This window comes from Scleropages formosus, chromosome 15 (genome assembly GCF_900964775.1).
Source record: "Scleropages formosus chromosome 15, fSclFor1.1, whole genome shotgun sequence".
NCBI classification, from domain to species: domain Eukaryota; kingdom Metazoa; phylum Chordata; class Actinopteri; order Osteoglossiformes; family Osteoglossidae; genus Scleropages; species Scleropages formosus.
The window spans coordinates 4654400-4672671 of record NC_041820.1 but is presented as its reverse complement, the minus strand read 5'-3'; the positions used below and the strand labels follow the sequence as shown (position 1 = coordinate 4672671).

The 18272-nt window shown below is 47.9% G+C and overlaps 1 protein-coding gene across 2 annotated transcripts in view; it reads left to right on the top strand.

Annotated features, from left to right (window-relative positions):
- The window catches only part of pxdn (peroxidasin), a 44145-nt gene that overhangs the window by 10061 nt on the left and 15812 nt on the right, over nt 1-18272 (top strand). Inside the window, exons 2-12 of one of the 2 annotated variants that reach the window (XM_029258451.1) lie at nt 1847-1918; nt 3062-3133; nt 6848-6919; nt 11323-11394; nt 12380-12451; nt 12772-12941; nt 14703-14820; nt 15062-15231; nt 16116-16388; nt 16584-16700; nt 16813-16971. In XM_029258451.1, the coding sequence (XP_029114284.1) occupies nt 1847-1918; nt 3062-3133; nt 6848-6919; nt 11323-11394; nt 12380-12451; nt 12772-12941; nt 14703-14820; nt 15062-15231; nt 16116-16388; nt 16584-16700; nt 16813-16971 (1367 nt within the window). The remainder of the gene's footprint in view (nt 1-1846; nt 1919-3061; nt 3134-6847; nt 6920-11322; nt 11395-12379; nt 12452-12771; nt 12942-14702; nt 14821-15061; nt 15232-16115; nt 16389-16583; nt 16701-16812; nt 16972-18272) is intronic. The other variant, XM_029258452.1, reaches the window with a different exon arrangement.

Genomic DNA, 18272 nt, shown 5'->3' with positions numbered 1-18272 from the left:
GAGACTAAAGTCCCCTGCCGCCCCCCTCAAGAACTCAGAATGCTTTTGAACCAGCCTGTGTCGGGGACTGTAGGCTCTTTGAAATGCGGGAGAAACTCGGATGCCGTTGGGGGCGGTTAAGAGGTTCTGCAGATAGTTTGGGGAATCTGTCAGAAATTTACTCCCCCCCCCCCCCCCCCATTCTACTTGTTCAGTCTTGCTCCCCGCTGGTGAAAAAGCCATCCGGCCCGAGGGAACGTCTCTCTCCGGGATCCAGTTTCAGTAGCCGCTCTCGGCGGGAGACGCAAGCGAACGTGTCCAGGCTTGGAGCGCATAGAGCGGAGACCCCTCCGGCACGGCACGTCTCGCCCGCCTCCCGCAATCTGTTCCGCGGACCGTCCTTTTGGCAAATCCAGCCCGGTTTTTGTTGGAAAGCATAGACTGCATCCTCAGGAGATGTCGCGCGTTTGAGCGTTCCTTCTAGTGCAGTTCCATCGCCTTCGCCCGAGTTCTTATTCTAGTTCCGTGTAGCTGATTATTTTGGCTCCGTTTCAGGGTTTTCTGTGAGATTTGTGAATGAAATTTTAGCGGTACTGTGTGTGTGCGCAGAGAAATGTTTTACTGATAATTATGATTGAATGAAGGAATCCTAATCCTTGAGAAAAGTTTTGCTGTAATATACAACATACATGTAGACATGATGTGTATACAGTGATTAAGGAGATATGTGGATAAATAAGTTGGGTAAGGAACTTATTTAATTCTTTTACAGGGGGTGTCTCTTACTTTTTTCTGCTTGGGAATGACGAGGGTCGGGGGTGGAAGGTTACTTTCATTCACATTTATTCAAAACAAGAAGGGAGTCAAACATGGCTCTCCAGCAGAACACGTTGTAAACACAACCTAAATATCTCATGAGAGGGGTGAAGTAGGTGGTACAGATGTTAGACGCTGGGTTCAAAGCCCCGTTCCTGCTATAGTCAATTAATAAGGTAAAAATGACCCTACTGTATAAATGGGTGAATCATTGTAAATGCCTTAGTTTACAGACCTAACACTGCAAGTCACTTTGAAGAAAAGTGTCGAATACATTAATAATAATAAATTGATGGCACTCACTCATCAGCAGTATGAGCACTGCCACCTGTTACACGCTGTACCACGAGTGTGAGGCTGAGTTGTGAAGGTTCTTCTGGATGATCTGTAGGGGACCAGACCTCCCGCTTGGCTTCTTTGAGATGGAATGGCACAACCCCTCCACCTGGGTCCACGTGCAGGTCTTTGAGTGCCGTGGGATCCGTAAATGAGCCCGTAGTAAATCATCTGAATGTGAAAATGTGGTCGCCTTTGCTGCGTTCAGGCAAGGCGTACCAGGTTTCACACCGTGTTGGGGTAAAAGTTAGATGCTGAGAACTCGGTTGGGGAGGTATGGGGTCGAAGGGCGTTTTGTTCGTCAAACTCCCTGCTGATGGGACTTGGTCGGGTTCGAAACCGAGGATGGTGTGTTGTGTATCAGCACCCGGTTCTTGATCTCTCCCTTGGTGAGATGAGTGCATTTGAGACCGTTGCTCTTGCTGTGATTCCGAGTGAGGTTTCAGTGTCCAACCGCTATTGCTTCATGACTTTGATCTCTTCTAATTCAGGTTCTGTGAGACGGGGGGGGATGGTTAAAGCACTGACAGTACAGCAGAGTAAAGGCCAGCAGTGTCTTTATATGATCCCGCTTTATTACGTACATCTGGATAGTACAACATGGAAGACTCTTGCACCTCCAGAATGGGATGAATCTGGTAACAAGGAGCTGGACACTCTTGCCAAATTCCTCTGCATTTACTCATTTTAATTCCCCCCCCCCCCCTCTTTCTAGAGACCTGAGGTTCAACAAAATAAAGGACATTCAGCCTGGCTCTTTCAGAAGATTAAAAAATCTGAACACACTGTAAGTATCATTTGCTGTTTATTTGTTGTTGTTTGTTTATTCCATAAGACGAGCCGAAGGGTCAGCGGTTTCATTCGGCAGAGCGCTTTGCTGATCCGGGTCCGTGGATTGCAGGGCATTTTTTTTTTTTTTTAAATTTAATTTAATTTGCTCGATGGGGGCACGTTTTTGGGAGCCACAAACAATTGCTCTGTTGTGGCCTCATGTTTTCGGATCTCTGTGTAATCAGAACGAAAGTTGTTCTCTGCGCTTCCAGTAAAACCCATTTAGCTGCAGTATCCTGGTACTGCCGGGTACCACATCACTTTGCACACCGTCAGATTTCAGGAGTTTCTCTTATAAGATGAAGATTATTAAAAAGCTGAAAGTAACTGTAATGTGAAAGCTGGGTGTGGTTTGTAGCGGAGGGGTTCTCCTGGCAATCGGGAGGTTGCTGGATCAAATCCCACCTCCTGCTGCAGTGCCCTTGATCATGGTACTTACCCCGATTTGGTGCAGTAGAAATACCCTGCTGCATAAAGGCATAAAACATTATAAGGACGATTACTTCACGTTGTAAGTTGCCTTGGACAACGGAGTGAGCTAAATAAAAGTTCTTAATATCATAAGATCAGTAATAGAAAAATAAGATTAATTCTCGTACCTCGTCCCTGATGCTCGCGCTGCGTTTGACGAAATACAGGGACGTATTTTGGACGGTTTGGCGGAGAAGGGTGGACAGGATCCCCGTTCGAGAGATGGAGAGCTCCGACTAATTCCGGAAGTTGTGTGTGCCATATGTAAGCACGCTGCATAACAATCACAATAATGCATAAGTGACACAATCGCTCTGTTGTTACCATGGTTACCATGTTTCTCAGATTTGGCCTCGGTAACTGTTAGAGCCACTGAACGCATTGCACCAGAAAGTAGGAGGGGGAGCAGATGCTTCTTGGGAAATATTTCACTGTGTTTCATGGTAGATTACCATGTGCGTGTAAGTGAAAAGTCAGAGCAATGTTTACTCTGGCTGCGCACCGCATTATGTCATGACAAAATAAGTACTGTGACCCACTCGTTCCTGGAATGTCGTTTTGTCCGATTTCCTTTTTGTAAAAAGGCTGCTAAACTCACAAACCTTTTTTTTCCCTTCTTCTTTGAAAGGCTTCTCAACAACAACCAGATAAGAAGGATCCCAAGGGCTGCTTTCGAAGACCTGGAAAACCTCAAATATCTGTGAGTTCTCTTTATATTTGCATTTATTCATTCAGATGACACTTTTCTCTAAATTGACTTATAATTTTAAACTACTTACAATTGTTTACCCTGTTGATACAGCTGGGCAATTTCATTGGAGTACTTTAGGGTAAGTGCCTTTCCCAAGGGTACTACAGCTGGAGGTGAGATTCGAACCTGCGACCTTTGGGTTCAAAGACAGCAGTCCTAACCACTACTCTACCAGCTGCCTGCTATAGATGAGGAATGTATTTTGTCTTCAGCTGCAAACAGCAAAAATGATTTTTGTTGATTATTTTTATCCCTGAATGCTACCTTGGACAAAGGTGTCTACTAGTGAGAGAAATTAACAAATAATCACAGTGATCTCTTTGGCCAAGACAGTTGGACATAATGGATCAAATGTTTGTATCAATTTTTCTTGGTGTATGCCTGTGTTAAAGCGCTGTATAAAAAATAAAGATAATAATAATAATAATAATGAATGGAGCTGCTGCTAGTGCTAATAATAATAGTAGTAGTAGTAATAAATGTTTAGTGCTACATTGTACATTTCAGCTGTAGATACAGTGCTGTTTAGACCGTCTGGCTTGAACTCAGACTGTGATGTGTCTCCAGTGCTCTGTTTTTCTGGAGTTCAGTCCTGGCCACATCTTGCACTAAAACGACCGTAAACATGTGGGAAGGCGAGTGTAAATGTGACTCTTCTGGGTTCGAAGGTGCGAAGATCGCAGGTTCGAATCCCACCTCCTGCTGTAGTACCCTCGATCAAGGTACTTACCCTAAATTGCTCCAGTAAAAACTTGCCAGCTGTATAAATGGGTAAATTACTGTAAGCTGCATTGGAGGAAACTGTCGCTGTGTGGTGATGATCTCTGCTCAGTTCACCGACCTTCGACACACACGCTCTGTCTGGGTTTTTGAGTTCCTTACAAAGAGGGGGGAAAAAAAATCAAAGGATGGCGGGGTCAAAGATGCTGGTGTCACCCCCTCCCACCACCCCGGTTTTCAGTTGCGGTTAACGCTCCATCACTGTTTAGCTTTGCGTACGACCCATGTGTCTGGAGGGCCGGGTCTCCACCTCGCACCGCATCTGCATGCAACCCCAGCAGTCAGCTCACTCCCCCGCTCGGTTACCATGACAACAGCTGTTAGTTGCTCTCAAACACAATATTCTGGTCTTCCACGATGTCCATTAGACCTGTTCTGTTAGGAAATGTATTTGTATCCCAATAGAAATAACACGTTCAATATTATATTCTGTAAAATATTTCAGTTGGTTAAAATCAAATGTTAGTACCAGTGGCAGTAAATAGAATATTATTCTGTAATTATATTCCGATTGTTATTATGTTAAGTCACGTTCATTAGGTTTTCCATGCTAATATCAGAGATAGTAAATATTCATATAGTTGTCCTTGTTTGGACACCTGTTCATTGGCCAGGTTTTTACAACGTAAAGCAGTCCTCCACCCCACCCGGACAATCGCAATTTTGCGTGCACACGGCAGTTCCCACGCTTGCTTGCCAGGGTACGATCCCCCTCCCCCAACTTCTGCTGACAGGAAGTGATGTCATGCGTTCGGCGCTTCTTTGGACAAACTTCTTTCTCGTAGTTTTTTTGGGGGGGGGTCCTTTTTATTGATTATTTTTTCTAAAGATCATATTTGATTTGTATACGTAAACCCTTCTGTGTTTTATGGGATCGAGCCGCGAAGTGTACGTGCAGAACTATTAGTGAGTGAGAAAATGAACAGCTTGGAGACGAAAGGACACTCGGATAAGGAGATGAGACCGGTGGGTGTGTGAAATGAGCGTGCGCCCAGTGTGTAAGAGAGGAAAATGAGCAGTTGGGGCCTCTGAACTCTGTGCTGCTTCGATGGGCTTAAAGGGAACATCTGGGTTGTTGGTTCCAGGACCCCCCACAGTTGCGGGGTCCGCGTTCCCACGGAAGCCGCGCCGTGTCGCCTGTCCCCGTACGCCGTTCCTCGATGCCGGAGCTACCAGATACCGCGTCTCCCCGCCGGCCGCCCTCGGAGGCCCTGACCACACTGGAAAATGAGTCACCCGTCCGGTTTTTCGCCCTCCCAGTCTTGCACGCTTGCACTTCAGTTATTTCCCATGAAGCTCAAGGGAAGGGTCCCGCTCACGCCGACATGTTTCTGCTGCAATTTCTCAGCGGTCAAGTGGCCTTTTGGGGATAACGCAAGAGGGGACGTCAATTTCTTTGTGGTTTATTAGCGATGCCCTTTGTGCTGTGGCCGTGGAATTTGGATTCTGCCAAGTCTCTCTGCTGGGTTCAGAACAAAGAGGGAGGACTGACTGGTGATGGAAAAGATGATACATGCCAGCGTTTTTGGGAGTTTGATGACTGCCACTGGCTGGCCACTTTATTAGGTACGCCTGACTACTCAAACGTGCAGCTTGCCCCCCACAGGCGGTCAGTCGCGTGGCTGGGACTCGGTATATGAAGCATGCAGCCAGCATCAAGAGGTTCATTTACTCTTAAGATGAACATAGAATGGACAGGGTGTGTGGTCGAAGCAACTTTGAATGTGAGGTGATCGTTGGTTCCAGCCTCTCAAAAACTGCCACCCTTCTGGGACTTTTGTAGACCGAATGTCAAGAGCGTCCAGCGAACAGTGTGGTGAATAAAAGATGTCCCCTCATTGGCACTTCATCTCAGGATGGTTCAACAAATGTGACGGTGCCTTTACTCCTGCGCAGTCCTCACCTCTGAAGCAAATAGAATGTCTTTGGGATGAGGTGGAACACCATGTTGGCAGAACAAACACACCAGCAAATATGCAGACACTGTGTGAAGCTGTCAAGGCAACATGAACCAGGATCACTGTGGAATGTGTCCAGCTCCTTTTTTTCTTTTGCTGAATTCATTTCGTCCTGTTCTGGAGGCAAAAGTGGGTCCCATGTGGTACCAGTCAGGTGTACCTAATAAAGTGGCCTGTATGTTCTAATATGTTGACGATGCTTTGTAAACAGTTGGCAAATGAAGAAACTGTGGCCACGTAATAGAGGTCGTCCAAGGAATTTTGAGGGGCCAATCGTGGTTCCGACCAAGGCTGTGGAAAATATTTTGACACCAGATATCTTTTCTATGAGATGCTTTGGAGAAAAGCATCTGCTAAATGAATAAATGTAAATGTAGATATGTTTGTGACAATTCGTCAAGTACATATATGGATATGATAATGATAATAGCATTTGAAGAGCGAACTACTGTGATTTAAAAAAAATCTAAATTCTTTTGCATGGTAATTTGGCACAAAAGAAATCAAAAAAGGACTTTTTAACGGAAGGGGCGTACAGTGTCGTAACTGGGGCCGTTTACTGAAGCCCCTTTTCCAGGCTTATGTCCTCCGTTTGGCTTAGTTTGCGTGAAGAAATACTTTTTTTGCGTTTCATCCTTAAATTAAATTAACTCTCGATGTTTGAACACGAGAATTCCTGCGCAGCTGGAACCGCGCCCCCCTTCAAACTGCTTTCAGATTGCTGCCGAGACAATTAGTCGCATTAGTAATACCACGTAACTGCCATGGTTAACGCCCCCCCCCCCCAAAAAAAAAAAAACCATATTAGTCCCATGTCACAGCCATGTTTTAAAAGCAGTATCGCAATTTTCCAAAGTAATTAAATTTTCCATCTACGGTGATACCGTGTGTGGTTACTAATATTACTCATTATTTCTCCTTTCAGCTATTTGTACAAGAATGAAATCCAATCAATTGACAGACAAGCATTTAAGGGACTTGTCTCTCTAGAGCAACTGTAAGTGACCTCCTCCTCCGCTGTTTCCTGTCTTCCTCGAACCCTGTGCATGTCTGTCCGCATCTCACCACGCACCCTCTCCCTTGTATGTCATTCCAACCTTCATCTTTCATGGCTGCCAGTTTGTAGCCCCACCCTGGAAAAAGGGGGTGGAGCCAGTCTAAAGGGGGCGGGGCACCCGCATCATCTTTCCTCCCCCTGCCTATCGGAATTTTTCATTTGCACCACTTTTGTCGCTGCCTGTCTCTGTGAACGTTGCTATAAACCTTTTAGTTTAGCACGCACACTGCCGTTATACGGATGGAGATGCGTTCATTAAGGCGGTGTCAACGTGACCGGTTGTGTGTCCCTGTGGAACTCCATGTCTCGTGTTCTCTGTACAGCCGCACCAAGTACGTCTCCTGTAAACACTGGGGAGACGACGGGGTGTGAAGCGTGCGTTAGAGGGGGTCCGGGGTCTCTCTTGAGTTTCGATTTCACATGCACATTGTGTGACAACCTGCCATCCGCTGTCCGGGATGTCTTTCCAGAATCTTCAGTGTGATCTTGGTACATCAGCGGTGCTCAGTTTAATTGCATCGCTGCAAAATGCTGAAAATTTTCGCACAGGAGTCCAAATTTTGAATTGTTTTGGAAGGTTGCTGTGTGTAAAACGCATTGTTTGGGGGGGGGGGCTCACTATATGAAATATTTTATTAATGAAATTTTGAAATGTGTATTTTTGAAGTAAATATAACTTGTGTTCCTCGTGTCGAATTCCCATTTGGTGGCCCTTGATTTCAGGCCATAGTTTAACATATGATTTTTAATACGCGCTATTTCATTTCTTTTCTGTTCCTGCCTGCTAGTGTTAAAACCCCCACCTCTGAGCAGGAGAAGGTATTTGAGCGCGACGCCATTGTGGACCACGTTCGTTGGTGGTCCCGATTTAAAGGAAGAGGGGTGGCGGCTCCACTCTGTTGCTCCTCCCGCTGGAAACGGAACATCTCTACCGCCCTTCCATGGTTTGAGGAGCGAACAGATTTGTTTGCAATATCTCGAGTGCTAAGAAAGAGGCCACTGTTGGCAAGCAAGCGAACAATGCATCGCATCTCGGAGCAGCCTGGCGTGGGGTTGACTGACCGTCCGAGCAAAACCCCTCTCCCCCACTGACTCGTTCTACTTCGTTTTGGCAGACTTTGGAGGACTTTCGTTTTCGGCCCACTGCATACTGAACAAGAGTCTATTCACCAGACGAAAATTGCAGCCTGTTGCGGAACAGCTGCTTTGAGTTTGTATACAGTAATGATGGGTTTTACATGTCGCCAGCAACTTCTTTCCTCTCATTTTTGTTTGCTTTAATGAACTTCCGTGGGCCAGGGCTGTATTACCTCTGTGTGCGGACCGTTGGTTCGAACGGCGTGTTTCTGTCTGCATCCCACCTCTCCTGCTGCTTCCATGAACGATATGTTGAGAGGAGGCAAGATTTCTCATTTCGGCTGCATCGCAGACTCAAAGATATTTGTGGTTGCAAAGCCTGTTGCCTTGTAGACTAGGTTTGACCCTGAAGTGACCTTGGGGGAATATGAGGATCACCCCAAAAGTAATAATACTGGAATTGCCAAGGAATTCCCGACAAATGCGGTATTGCCATGGCGATTCAAAACAATTTTAAAATGTGCAATATTATAACTAGTACTTCCATTAGTTACAATACCACATTTACTGTCAGGAATTCCTTGGCCTGTCCAACAGACCCATTACTTTCAGTATGGCCATGTGTAATGAAATAAACCTGGTACAACCTTCCCCCACAACACACACACACTGCAGTAACTCTAAATTTACACCCTAATACGGTGGTTCCCAAACCCATGGTGTCGACCCTAGTTAGGGTCACGGGGTGTTTGAGGGTTGCAGGGCCGTCCGACTGGAAACTTTTTGAAAATAATTGTGTTGAGAATCAATAAAACTATGAATGAACACAGATCAAAGCATCTGGACATTAGTGTTCCTTGTATCAGCGGTTAGGGTTGTCTGGCAAAGATGAGGTTGTGTTCAGGGTCGCCACTGAGGAGGGGGGGGGGGAATTGGGAAAGACTGCCATAAATTTGACGACATCAGCTGTCAGGTCACCATTGTCCTCCAAAGCCACTGCCCACATGTCGCATGGCTCCTCCTCCTCCTCCTGCACTCATCTCCCAGAAATCTCATCACTTTCCAGTCATATTGCGAAAGTATCGTCCATCGTGACAATGAGCCTTAAAAAGCCAAAATGGTTTAAAAGGTGTTACCCTGTGATGGATTGGCAGCCGGCATGAGTTGGAGAGGCAGGTACCACTAGTGCCAGAGCGAGAGCTTAAAGATTTTTTTTTTTAGAAAAAGGGCAGCGAACAGAAAGCCTTACCTGTGTAGCGCCACCCTCCGTTAACCTGACTATGAGGCTGGTGCCCTGGGTTCAGTTCTCAAAAAAATTTAATGTTATAAGCCAACTACAAATAGCTTGGCAGCAGAAGAAATTTATTAAAATCTTCCCAAATTTGTAAATAGAAAAACCTGAAGTCCCTTCAACAGATTATGGAAATAAATGCAACCAACCAGAACATGAAGGAAAAAAAAAAAAAAAAAAAAAATGTAAAGAACAAATAACCTCACGGTTGCACCCTCACGCAACAGGCTCTAGAAGTTTCGTAGAGAACCTTCTCACTCGTAAACACAGTGAGTAACTACTACTGCCCAGTACTCCGGAGTGTTAAACGTCACGTAACGCACCCACGTCGCAGGCCTCATCGATCGTAGTTTGTGCGCGTTGTGACCGAAAAAATACAATGCCGCTTCACTCTCGTGAGCAACGGGGAAAAAAAAAAAAAAAAAAAAAAAAAAAACCACAGTTTACCTCGTCTGCCATCCACGACGCAACCAGCGGGACGCGGGCGGGGGGGTATCGTCCGCTCGCCGCTGAGCAGCAGACGAAACCTCCCCCGGTGCCCGAGGAACTCGGTGCGTTGCCGGTAGCGCGAAGCGCCATAAGCGGGGTCTCCTCCTCCGTCCCCGGGGCAGCTTGATGTGACGGCCTGAACTCCCTCGGTTTCCCGACGCGACCGCGTCTCGTCAGGCAAAAAAAAAAAAAAAAATGCGTACAAACGGGAAGCGTATCTTCAATTCTACAAACAATCAAAATAACGTTTTCTCTTTAGTTGAACTCCTCTCTCCTCCACTTCGAACCCTTCTCGAAGCTTCTCGAAACTTTTCCCCCCTCCGCCCCATCCCTCTCTTCCCTAATTGCTTTCCCTTAAACCCAAATCCAATAAATGCAAAACTCACAGCATCGCAGGCGGGTTGTACCTCTTCCGACAACAGGCGTCGGCGCGGCTTCAACCAAACGATATATTGAAGTCATCAACTTTATTTAAAAACTCTTCAAAAAAAAGCTAAAGGAACAAACTAGTAGCACCACGGGGCTCCATCTGTCCCTTTAAAAGTTGAAGTTACTCACTTTCTTTCATTAATTCACTCGCAAATGAAAACCCGTCAGGGCTGCGGTGGTGTGGAGCCCGAGTACTACGGTAATCGGGGTACATCCCGGATGGGACTCCATCCCATTGCAAAATTGAACTGTTCATGTGTCATAAATTATACTTTGTAATGTAGCCCAGCAGAGATTGATTAAAAGCCTGAAAAGTAATTTGTTCACATTCATTAGGCAGAATTGTGATTGTACACTTGTTTATTTCTTAATGTATTGTTCGTATTGATTAAAAGGCAGGAATTTTTGCAAGTTTGGGGAGGGAAGGCAAACCTGTTGTGGCTCAGGAACATGTTATTTACCCCTAGGGTATAAGAGGTATTTAAATAATAGCTATTTAAGGTATTAAATATTAATAGGTATTTAAAGTAATGGTAATTGACGTTTCATGATGGCTTGTTTTACGAGAATTGTGTTCACGGGCAGATCTCTTTTTTTGTGAGGGGAAGCCTCTTTGTGGGGCGGGGCGGGGGGTGCCCTTCGCAGCATTCGAACCCGGCACTTTCTCCTCTCTCTGTGTCGTCCTGCACCCGCAGACCTTTATTCCTGCCGGCGTACAGCATCGTAGGCTCACCTGCAGATTAACTCTGTTTTACATGCTTTTAATATTCGAAGGTTAGGGTTAGGGATCCATCTCCATTACGTGGAGGTGTTTCTTTACACTAAGCAGTGTTCTTCTTCCCTTCTTTCAGCTGTTCCTCTAGAAGAGTCATCTAGTTATTTAATACTTCATTGCACAATAATTTTTGCCCTCAGTTCCCACCCCCGGTCGCATCTGTTCCTGCTTTACTGCCTCTCTAGAAATGAAAATACTAGAAATAATATGATGAGATGATGCCTGAGATGATCAACAGTGTTGATCCCTGTTCTCCTATGTTGGGACTGTGTCCTCTTGCAGGTACCTGCACTTCAACAACATCGAGACCCTGGAGCCGCAGTCGTTCGACCACCTCCCGAAGCTCGAGCGACTGTGAGTACCGCGGTATTTTCAGCCTTGTCGCTTTATCGAGAATCTGCACTTGGGTTTTTGGAGATCGCAGCATGAGGCGCGAAGAATTTCTACAAGTCGGTTCAGAAGGTTGGCAGTAGCGTAGTGGCTTGATTTCACGCCTTGTTACTGAAGGTGCTGGGTTCGAATCCCGACTCCTGCTGCAGTACCCTTGATCAACCTCCTTACCCTGAACTGCTACAGTAAAAATTGCCCAGGTTACTGTACAAAGCTGACAGTGTAAGTTCCCTTGGAGAAAAGTGTCAGATAAATCTGGGATTCATAACCCTTTCAAGGACACAGACCCCTTTAAGGATCCTCTAAGGACAAATAATAATAAATCTGAGTATACTTAGTATATGTTAAAGGTATATTTAATGTATAAAGGTAAATTTGCTGAACTTATTGCTCTGAAAATTCATCATTCTGTGTGAATTTTATTAATAAACCTTTAACAGCATCAGCCTAGTAATATTTTTATTTTAATTTTTATTTAGCTAGTGTTAATTCCAAAGTGTGCGCTTCACCTACCCCCTGGGCGCCCATCCGCGGAGCCTGCTGTGAGAGCCACTGAGCTGAATTGTGGATTATAATAAGAGTAAAGAATAACTGAGGGAGTGGAATGTCTTTTCTGAAATTTCGGCAGGACATTTGCGCTTTCAGACCATTGTTTCCCAAAGAATTGCGCTTATTTATAGATCGTCTCGCTTTCCGAATCGAGCTCCGTAGTCCTGCGCGAGTCGTTCCGTCTCTCGCTGAGGAGAGCTCACGGATGCCGTCCGCGCTGGGAACCCGGTCCCGTTTCCCGTCCCAGATGAACTTTGGAGCATCAGGATAGGATCTAAGAAGCTTCTGGGTTGTGCTGGTCGCTGACGTCCAGGTGGTTGGGTCACGTGGCGGTGATGGTGTAAAACTGTAGTAAAGGTATGGTGTGGCTTGAGGTTTCTTCTCTGCTTTCTTCACGCAGGTTCTTGCACAACAACAGGATAACGCATCTCGTCCCGGGGACGTTCTCCCACCTGCAGTCCATGAAGAGACTGTAAGTAAACATACCGCCAGGCGAACTGGAGGGCGACCGCGCTGTCCGCGGATCGTCGTGTCCGTCGGGTTCCGATCCGGCCCGAAGCGCTCAGTGGGGAAGTAAAACGGAACCGATGCCTTTAAGAAACAGCAGGGGGCGTAGCAGTTGAGTGCCCTTCAATGAACAAGAACTAGACTCTAGATCATTGCGACCCTGCATTGGACAAGTGCTTATTGATGATGGATGGATGGATGGATGAGGAAAGTTCTAGAAAAGGGTCCCGCATCATGTTGATGTCAGTTAGCTCTTGGTAACCGCTGCTCTCACTTGTCTCCTAGGCGCCTGGACTCCAACACGCTGAACTGCGACTGCGAGCTCCTGTGGCTGGCAGACCTGCTGCGGCAGTACGCCGAATCGGGCAACGCGCAGGCCGCCGCCACCTGCGAGTACCCTGCTCGCCTGCATGGGCGCTCCGTGGCCACGCTCACCGCCGAGGAGCTCAACTGCGGTGAGCACGCACTCGCTTTCTCGCAGGCCGTTATGGGACACTTTTTTTTTTTTTTTTTTTTTTTTTTTGTCTGCGGGTCTTTCAGCTCAGCTCTTCTCTACAGCAGCACGGAGCAGCAGGGGGCGTAACGGTTAAAGCCGGTCCCGGGTTCGAATCCCACTTCCTGCTCACGTACCCTTGATTGAGGTGTTTACCCTGAACTGATAGGGTAAAAATTACTCAACTATTTAAATGGGTGAATGATTGTCTTTTGGAGAGAAGCGTGAGCTAAATAATTAAGTGAAGCAACGCTTGGAAACTGTAGATCTGTCACATGCAGCCGCATTCCTAATAAGTAAATAACTTTCCCGGTTAAGGTCTCTGTGGCATTTCCTGCACTGGGTGTGTGGTGTAAATCACAACATCTTAAATACGGAAGTTCAGATGTCACACTGTGCATTTCCTTTCATTGGCGGTGTACTGATCCAATCCAACCCCCCCCCCCCCCCGACTTTGTTCCCAGAAATAAGAAATTCGTTCAGTAAAGACTGGAGTCTAGCTTCTTGTTACCTGCCTGTGGCCGCAGGTCGTGTGTGTAAAAGAGCCTCAAATTGTGTGTCGCCCTGCCACCCTGAGGTCGCCCTCCTTGGCTGCCGAATCCCCAGAGTTCCCAAAGAGGCCGTCTGATGAAACGTCTTATTTAAACACGGTGTAACCTTTATATTTCCTCCTCGCTGGATAGGGGGTGGGGGAGGGGGCCACAGCTGTAAAAACAATCCGTGCCCCCAAGGCGCCGAACTGCCCGAGCTGCCGCAATCTCAGCACCGCCAGGCCGTTTTCCTCTCGGCGTTTCGGTTTATTTATGGCAGGAGTGTAAAATGAGGAGTGCCCCGCCTTCGCTAATTAACACCGGAAATGAGGCATGTTCTGCTCTCCGCTCGGTACCCGCGCTTCGATGCTGTGCTTCGTCACCCTGCACCGGTTTTCTTTGTTTAAAGGGACAGGGTGGAATTATGGGAAAAGCCTCAGCCGTTCGTTCCTTGACAAAAGTACAGAAGTGGGCGGAGCCAGAGGGCCACAAATGAAGAGGACGGTGTGACTCCTACTCTTGCCAAAACACCCCAGACTTAGTGGGTTTTCACGCCGTCCCCGGATTGTTCTGACCCAACGGGTCCGGTGGAGTCCCCGGCGGCTGGACGCATTTGCAGGGTCCAGGTCCCTGATTCATGTTGCCGGGGGTCACTGAGACCACCCTGCTTGGATACACTGCTGCACGGTGACACAGCAGCTGCGTGTGTTCTGAAAACACACTTATCTGGAGCATACTGTTCACGGTCATGTGTTTTGTGCTTTGAGTTTTCTGCGAAGGGTGGTAATGTCTCCGCATATTATTATTATCTGACACTTTTCTTCATATCCTAAATTTGGTTTGTATACTGTTAGAGTGGTTTACCCATTTATACAGTTGGGAAATTTTTACTATATCAGCTCCGCGTAAATACCTCGATCAAGGGTGCTGCAGCAGGAGCGAGCATTCGAACCCAGCGCCTTGGCTCAGCTGCCCTGCTGCGACAAACCCCGCGGCGAGACGGGGAGGGACGGTGTCTCGGCCCGGCGCTCTCAGACGTGCAGCCAGCACGTCTCCCCGGCCGTCCCTGGCGCGCACTCCTGCACCGCAGCCTTCCATCTATGGACATAGCTCAGGCGGGCAGCTGTATCTGTTCCCATCTGGTAAACACCCCCCTCCCGTCCTCTCTGCCACGCCCCCCCCCCTCATTCCAGAGGTGCCTAGGATCACGTCGGAACCGCAGGATGTGGACGTCACCTCTGGCAACACGGTCTACTTCACCTGCAGGGCCGAAGGGAACCCCAAACCCCAGATCATCTGGCTGAGGAACAAGTGAGGCGTCTGCTGTCTTCCATGTTGACACCCACCACAAGTAGGGCCAAAGAAACACCCAGAAATGACCTTCTTTTTACTTTTCATAAAACTTTAATTTGCCCACAATTGCAATACTATCTTTTAGGTCAGTTTTTTTCAGTGAACTCTCATTTAAAATACGTGCAGTTGGTGTGAGTGCAGGACCCCCCCGAGGCAAGTTTTACCACGGTGAGTAGACTCGTGTCTCCGCCCCCTCCAGCAACGCCCTCAACATGCGGGACGACTCCCGGCTGAACCTCCTGGAGGATGGCACGCTCATGATCCAGGACACGCGGGAGACGGACCAGGGCGTCTACCAGTGCATGGCCAAGAACGTGGCCGGAGAGGTCAAGACGTCGGAGGTCACACTCCGCTACTTCGGGGCTCCGTGTGAGTGAGTGTGTGTGTGTGTGTGTGTGTGTGTGTGTGTGTGTGTGTGTGCGTGCACGCCCTTAACAGTCGGTGACTATAGCTGGCCCCTCGTGGCTCTGTCTAGCTGCCGAGGGACCCCCGAGGCATGAGCTCACCGTCCTCTTGCCGACGGACCCTGGAGCCAACAACATCTGAAAGCCTTTATGTGGAGCAGATGCTGCTCGTTTCATATTCGTATTGGAACCGAAAGCTCCAAAGTCTGTTTCCCCAAGAATATTTCTAATTTATCTCACGCTGTAATTCAGCTTGATCTCGCAAACAATGACATGTTATATGGAGCTCATCAGCGTTTGCAGCCGACGCAGCGTAAATTAAAATGTTTTGTCCTGCCCTAAGGGAGCGGTTGGTTACATCTGATGTGAAGAATGCAGTGGTGGGTTCTGGGCCTCTTCGCGTTTACATTTATGCATCGCACTGTGGCTTTTCTCCAAAGTGGCGTACAGCCTGAAGTAAACAAACTTGCATCAACGACAGATGAAGACCTGTAGACATAGACACGGGACCGTCGACACTCAGCTTGTCTGGTTTACTTCGTGTTGGTGGTTCACATCCCTCAAGTAGTTCCTATAGGAGTGACATTCAAATAGCAAATCCGTAGGTGATCGGAGCAGATGGTGTTGGACTCATTTATGTAGCTGTCAGGAGATCAGGAGGGAAGTTGGTGTGAGAGATGGTTTGAGACCCTTCTTGAATGCTGGGAGGGATTCAGCAGCTCTGAGGGACAGAGGGTGCTCACTGAAACTGAGAACCTACAAAGCACAGACTTTGGATTTTGTACCCTTGTTAGTAGGACCACACGTGGGTAGACCTTTTATCTCTGATTGTTCGTCTGTGCCCCCCAGCCCGGCCCAGCTTTGTGATCCAGCCCCAGAACACAGAGGTTCTGGTCGGGGAGAGCGTCACGCTGGAGTGCAGTGCGACAGGCCAGCCCCACCCCCGCATCTCCTGGACCAGGGGCGACCGCACTCCGCTGCCCACCGACGCCCGCATCACCATCACCCCCTCAGGAGGCCTCTACATACAGGATGTCAGCGAAGTCGACGGGGGCCAGTACACCTGCTTCGCCAGCAACAACATAGACACCATCCACGCCACAGCCTACATCATCGTCCAAGGTTCGGCTGGAAGCCGGCGTATCCCAGCGTGCCCTGGGTCCCGGCAGAAGGTGTAATCGTATATAGAGCAGTGCCATAGGAGGAGGAGGAAAATATGCAAATGAGTCGCGTTTAATTGGTCTCTCACAACGGTGCTGAATCGTTTAATCGGATTTTTACCCTGATAACATGGGGAGTGTCCTGCTGTGTCCCCAGCCACGCCCCAGTTCACCGTCGCGCCCCAAGATCAGTCGGTCCTGGAGGGCCATACGGTGGATTTCCCCTGCGAAGCCAGCGGGTATCCCCAGCCGGTCATCGCCTGGACACGAGGGGGTGAGGATCCAGTCCTGTGGACACGCTCAGTCTGGAAGTGATCCAGGGGTCGCGCTCCTGTTTACGGGTCCAGTTGCGTCTTTGACCGCCCACTCCCCGTGTTGCGTAACAGGCAGCCCGCTGCCGGCCGACCGGCGTCACGTGGTCTTGTCCACGGGGACCCTGCGTATCGCCCGCGTGGCCCCCCACGATCAGGGCCAGTATGAGTGCCAGGCTGTCAGTGTTGTGGGTTCCATCAGGACCGCGGTCCAGCTCACCATCCAGCAGAGAGGTACCACTTCCTGTTTGCTTCCTTCACTTTCCGTTTAGCCTTATAGCTTCTCACAGTTCTGCTTTCATTGTTTCCATGTCTGAATTAATGTGAAGATGGTGTTCCTGTCATGTGGTGTTAGGCTGCTAACCATGGTCACTAAATGAAGTAAAGGACGGTTCATGTAGCGCACAACAGATTTTTTTTTTCCTTAAGGAAGATGATGCAGTCGGCACAAAGATCGCCGTTTTCCTGTTTTTCCAAAAAAAAAAAAAATTATTAACCAAGAAAAATGTACTGTGTAGTAATTTTAAAAGTGCATTTTTGGAATGATTAAGTGTCAGATTTGCGTTTGATCCTGGTGACGGTCGGAAGGTGGAGACGCGGGAGCCAAACCGGGACAGGGCGAGGGGCGTGGGGGCGGTGCGGCTCCCGCAGCTATTTGTCATTTGTTGGCGAGTAAGGCCGCAGTAGCCGGGGTTCGAATGGGGGGGGGTGTTTTTAGACCTGAGTCACGTCGCCCTTCGAGGACGTCGGCACGGCCGTCGTTGCTTTTGAGCGACTGTGATTCACACTGGACCCTATGACCCTTTTTGAATAGTTTCCCATTGCGCTAGAAACACAGTTGGGGAAAAAAAAAAGGAAGAAAAGCACCTTTAACATGTTCAACTATCTCGAAATTTAATTAAAATCTGGAGTAGAAGAGAAAAAGTTAAACAAAAAATGACAAAACGTCCAAATGTCTTTTTGCGCTTGCTACTGCGAACACGTGCGCGATTCGGAAAAACGTTGCAGTTTTTGTTTTTGCAGGTTGAGTTTTTCCACAAAATTTATATTGTCGCCCAAGTATCGTTGTAGTATTTTACTGAAATGGCGAGAAAGCGGAACCGCTGAAAACGAATACTGGCGCGCGAAGGGTTGAAAGCGTTACGAAATTTAAACGCGTGACTCACCGAGCTAATGAATCCGAGTCGTGGGCCTTTTAATTAAAATACCTCGTTTCTGAGTAATTTAGCAGCCACATGCGGTAAAATAGCTGCGCGTCTTGGCTCACGGCTCGAAAGGGGCCTTTGGGCGCATGGCACCGTGAGATGGCCAGGTGCGCGTCCTGGGGGCGTGTAGAGTGTAGATGAGGAAGGAGCATACGCCCCCCCCCCGGGCCAAAGACATCGTCAAAGTTCTCTCCTCAAAAACATGTAACCGTCCACTTGTTTAAACTGGAACACGAGTTAAGAGTCACTAAAACCTTTTTTCTCTTTTTTTATTTTTTCCTGTCATCTGAGTTTTTGCACAATTTCAACATTTGGATGTGCACATGCTGT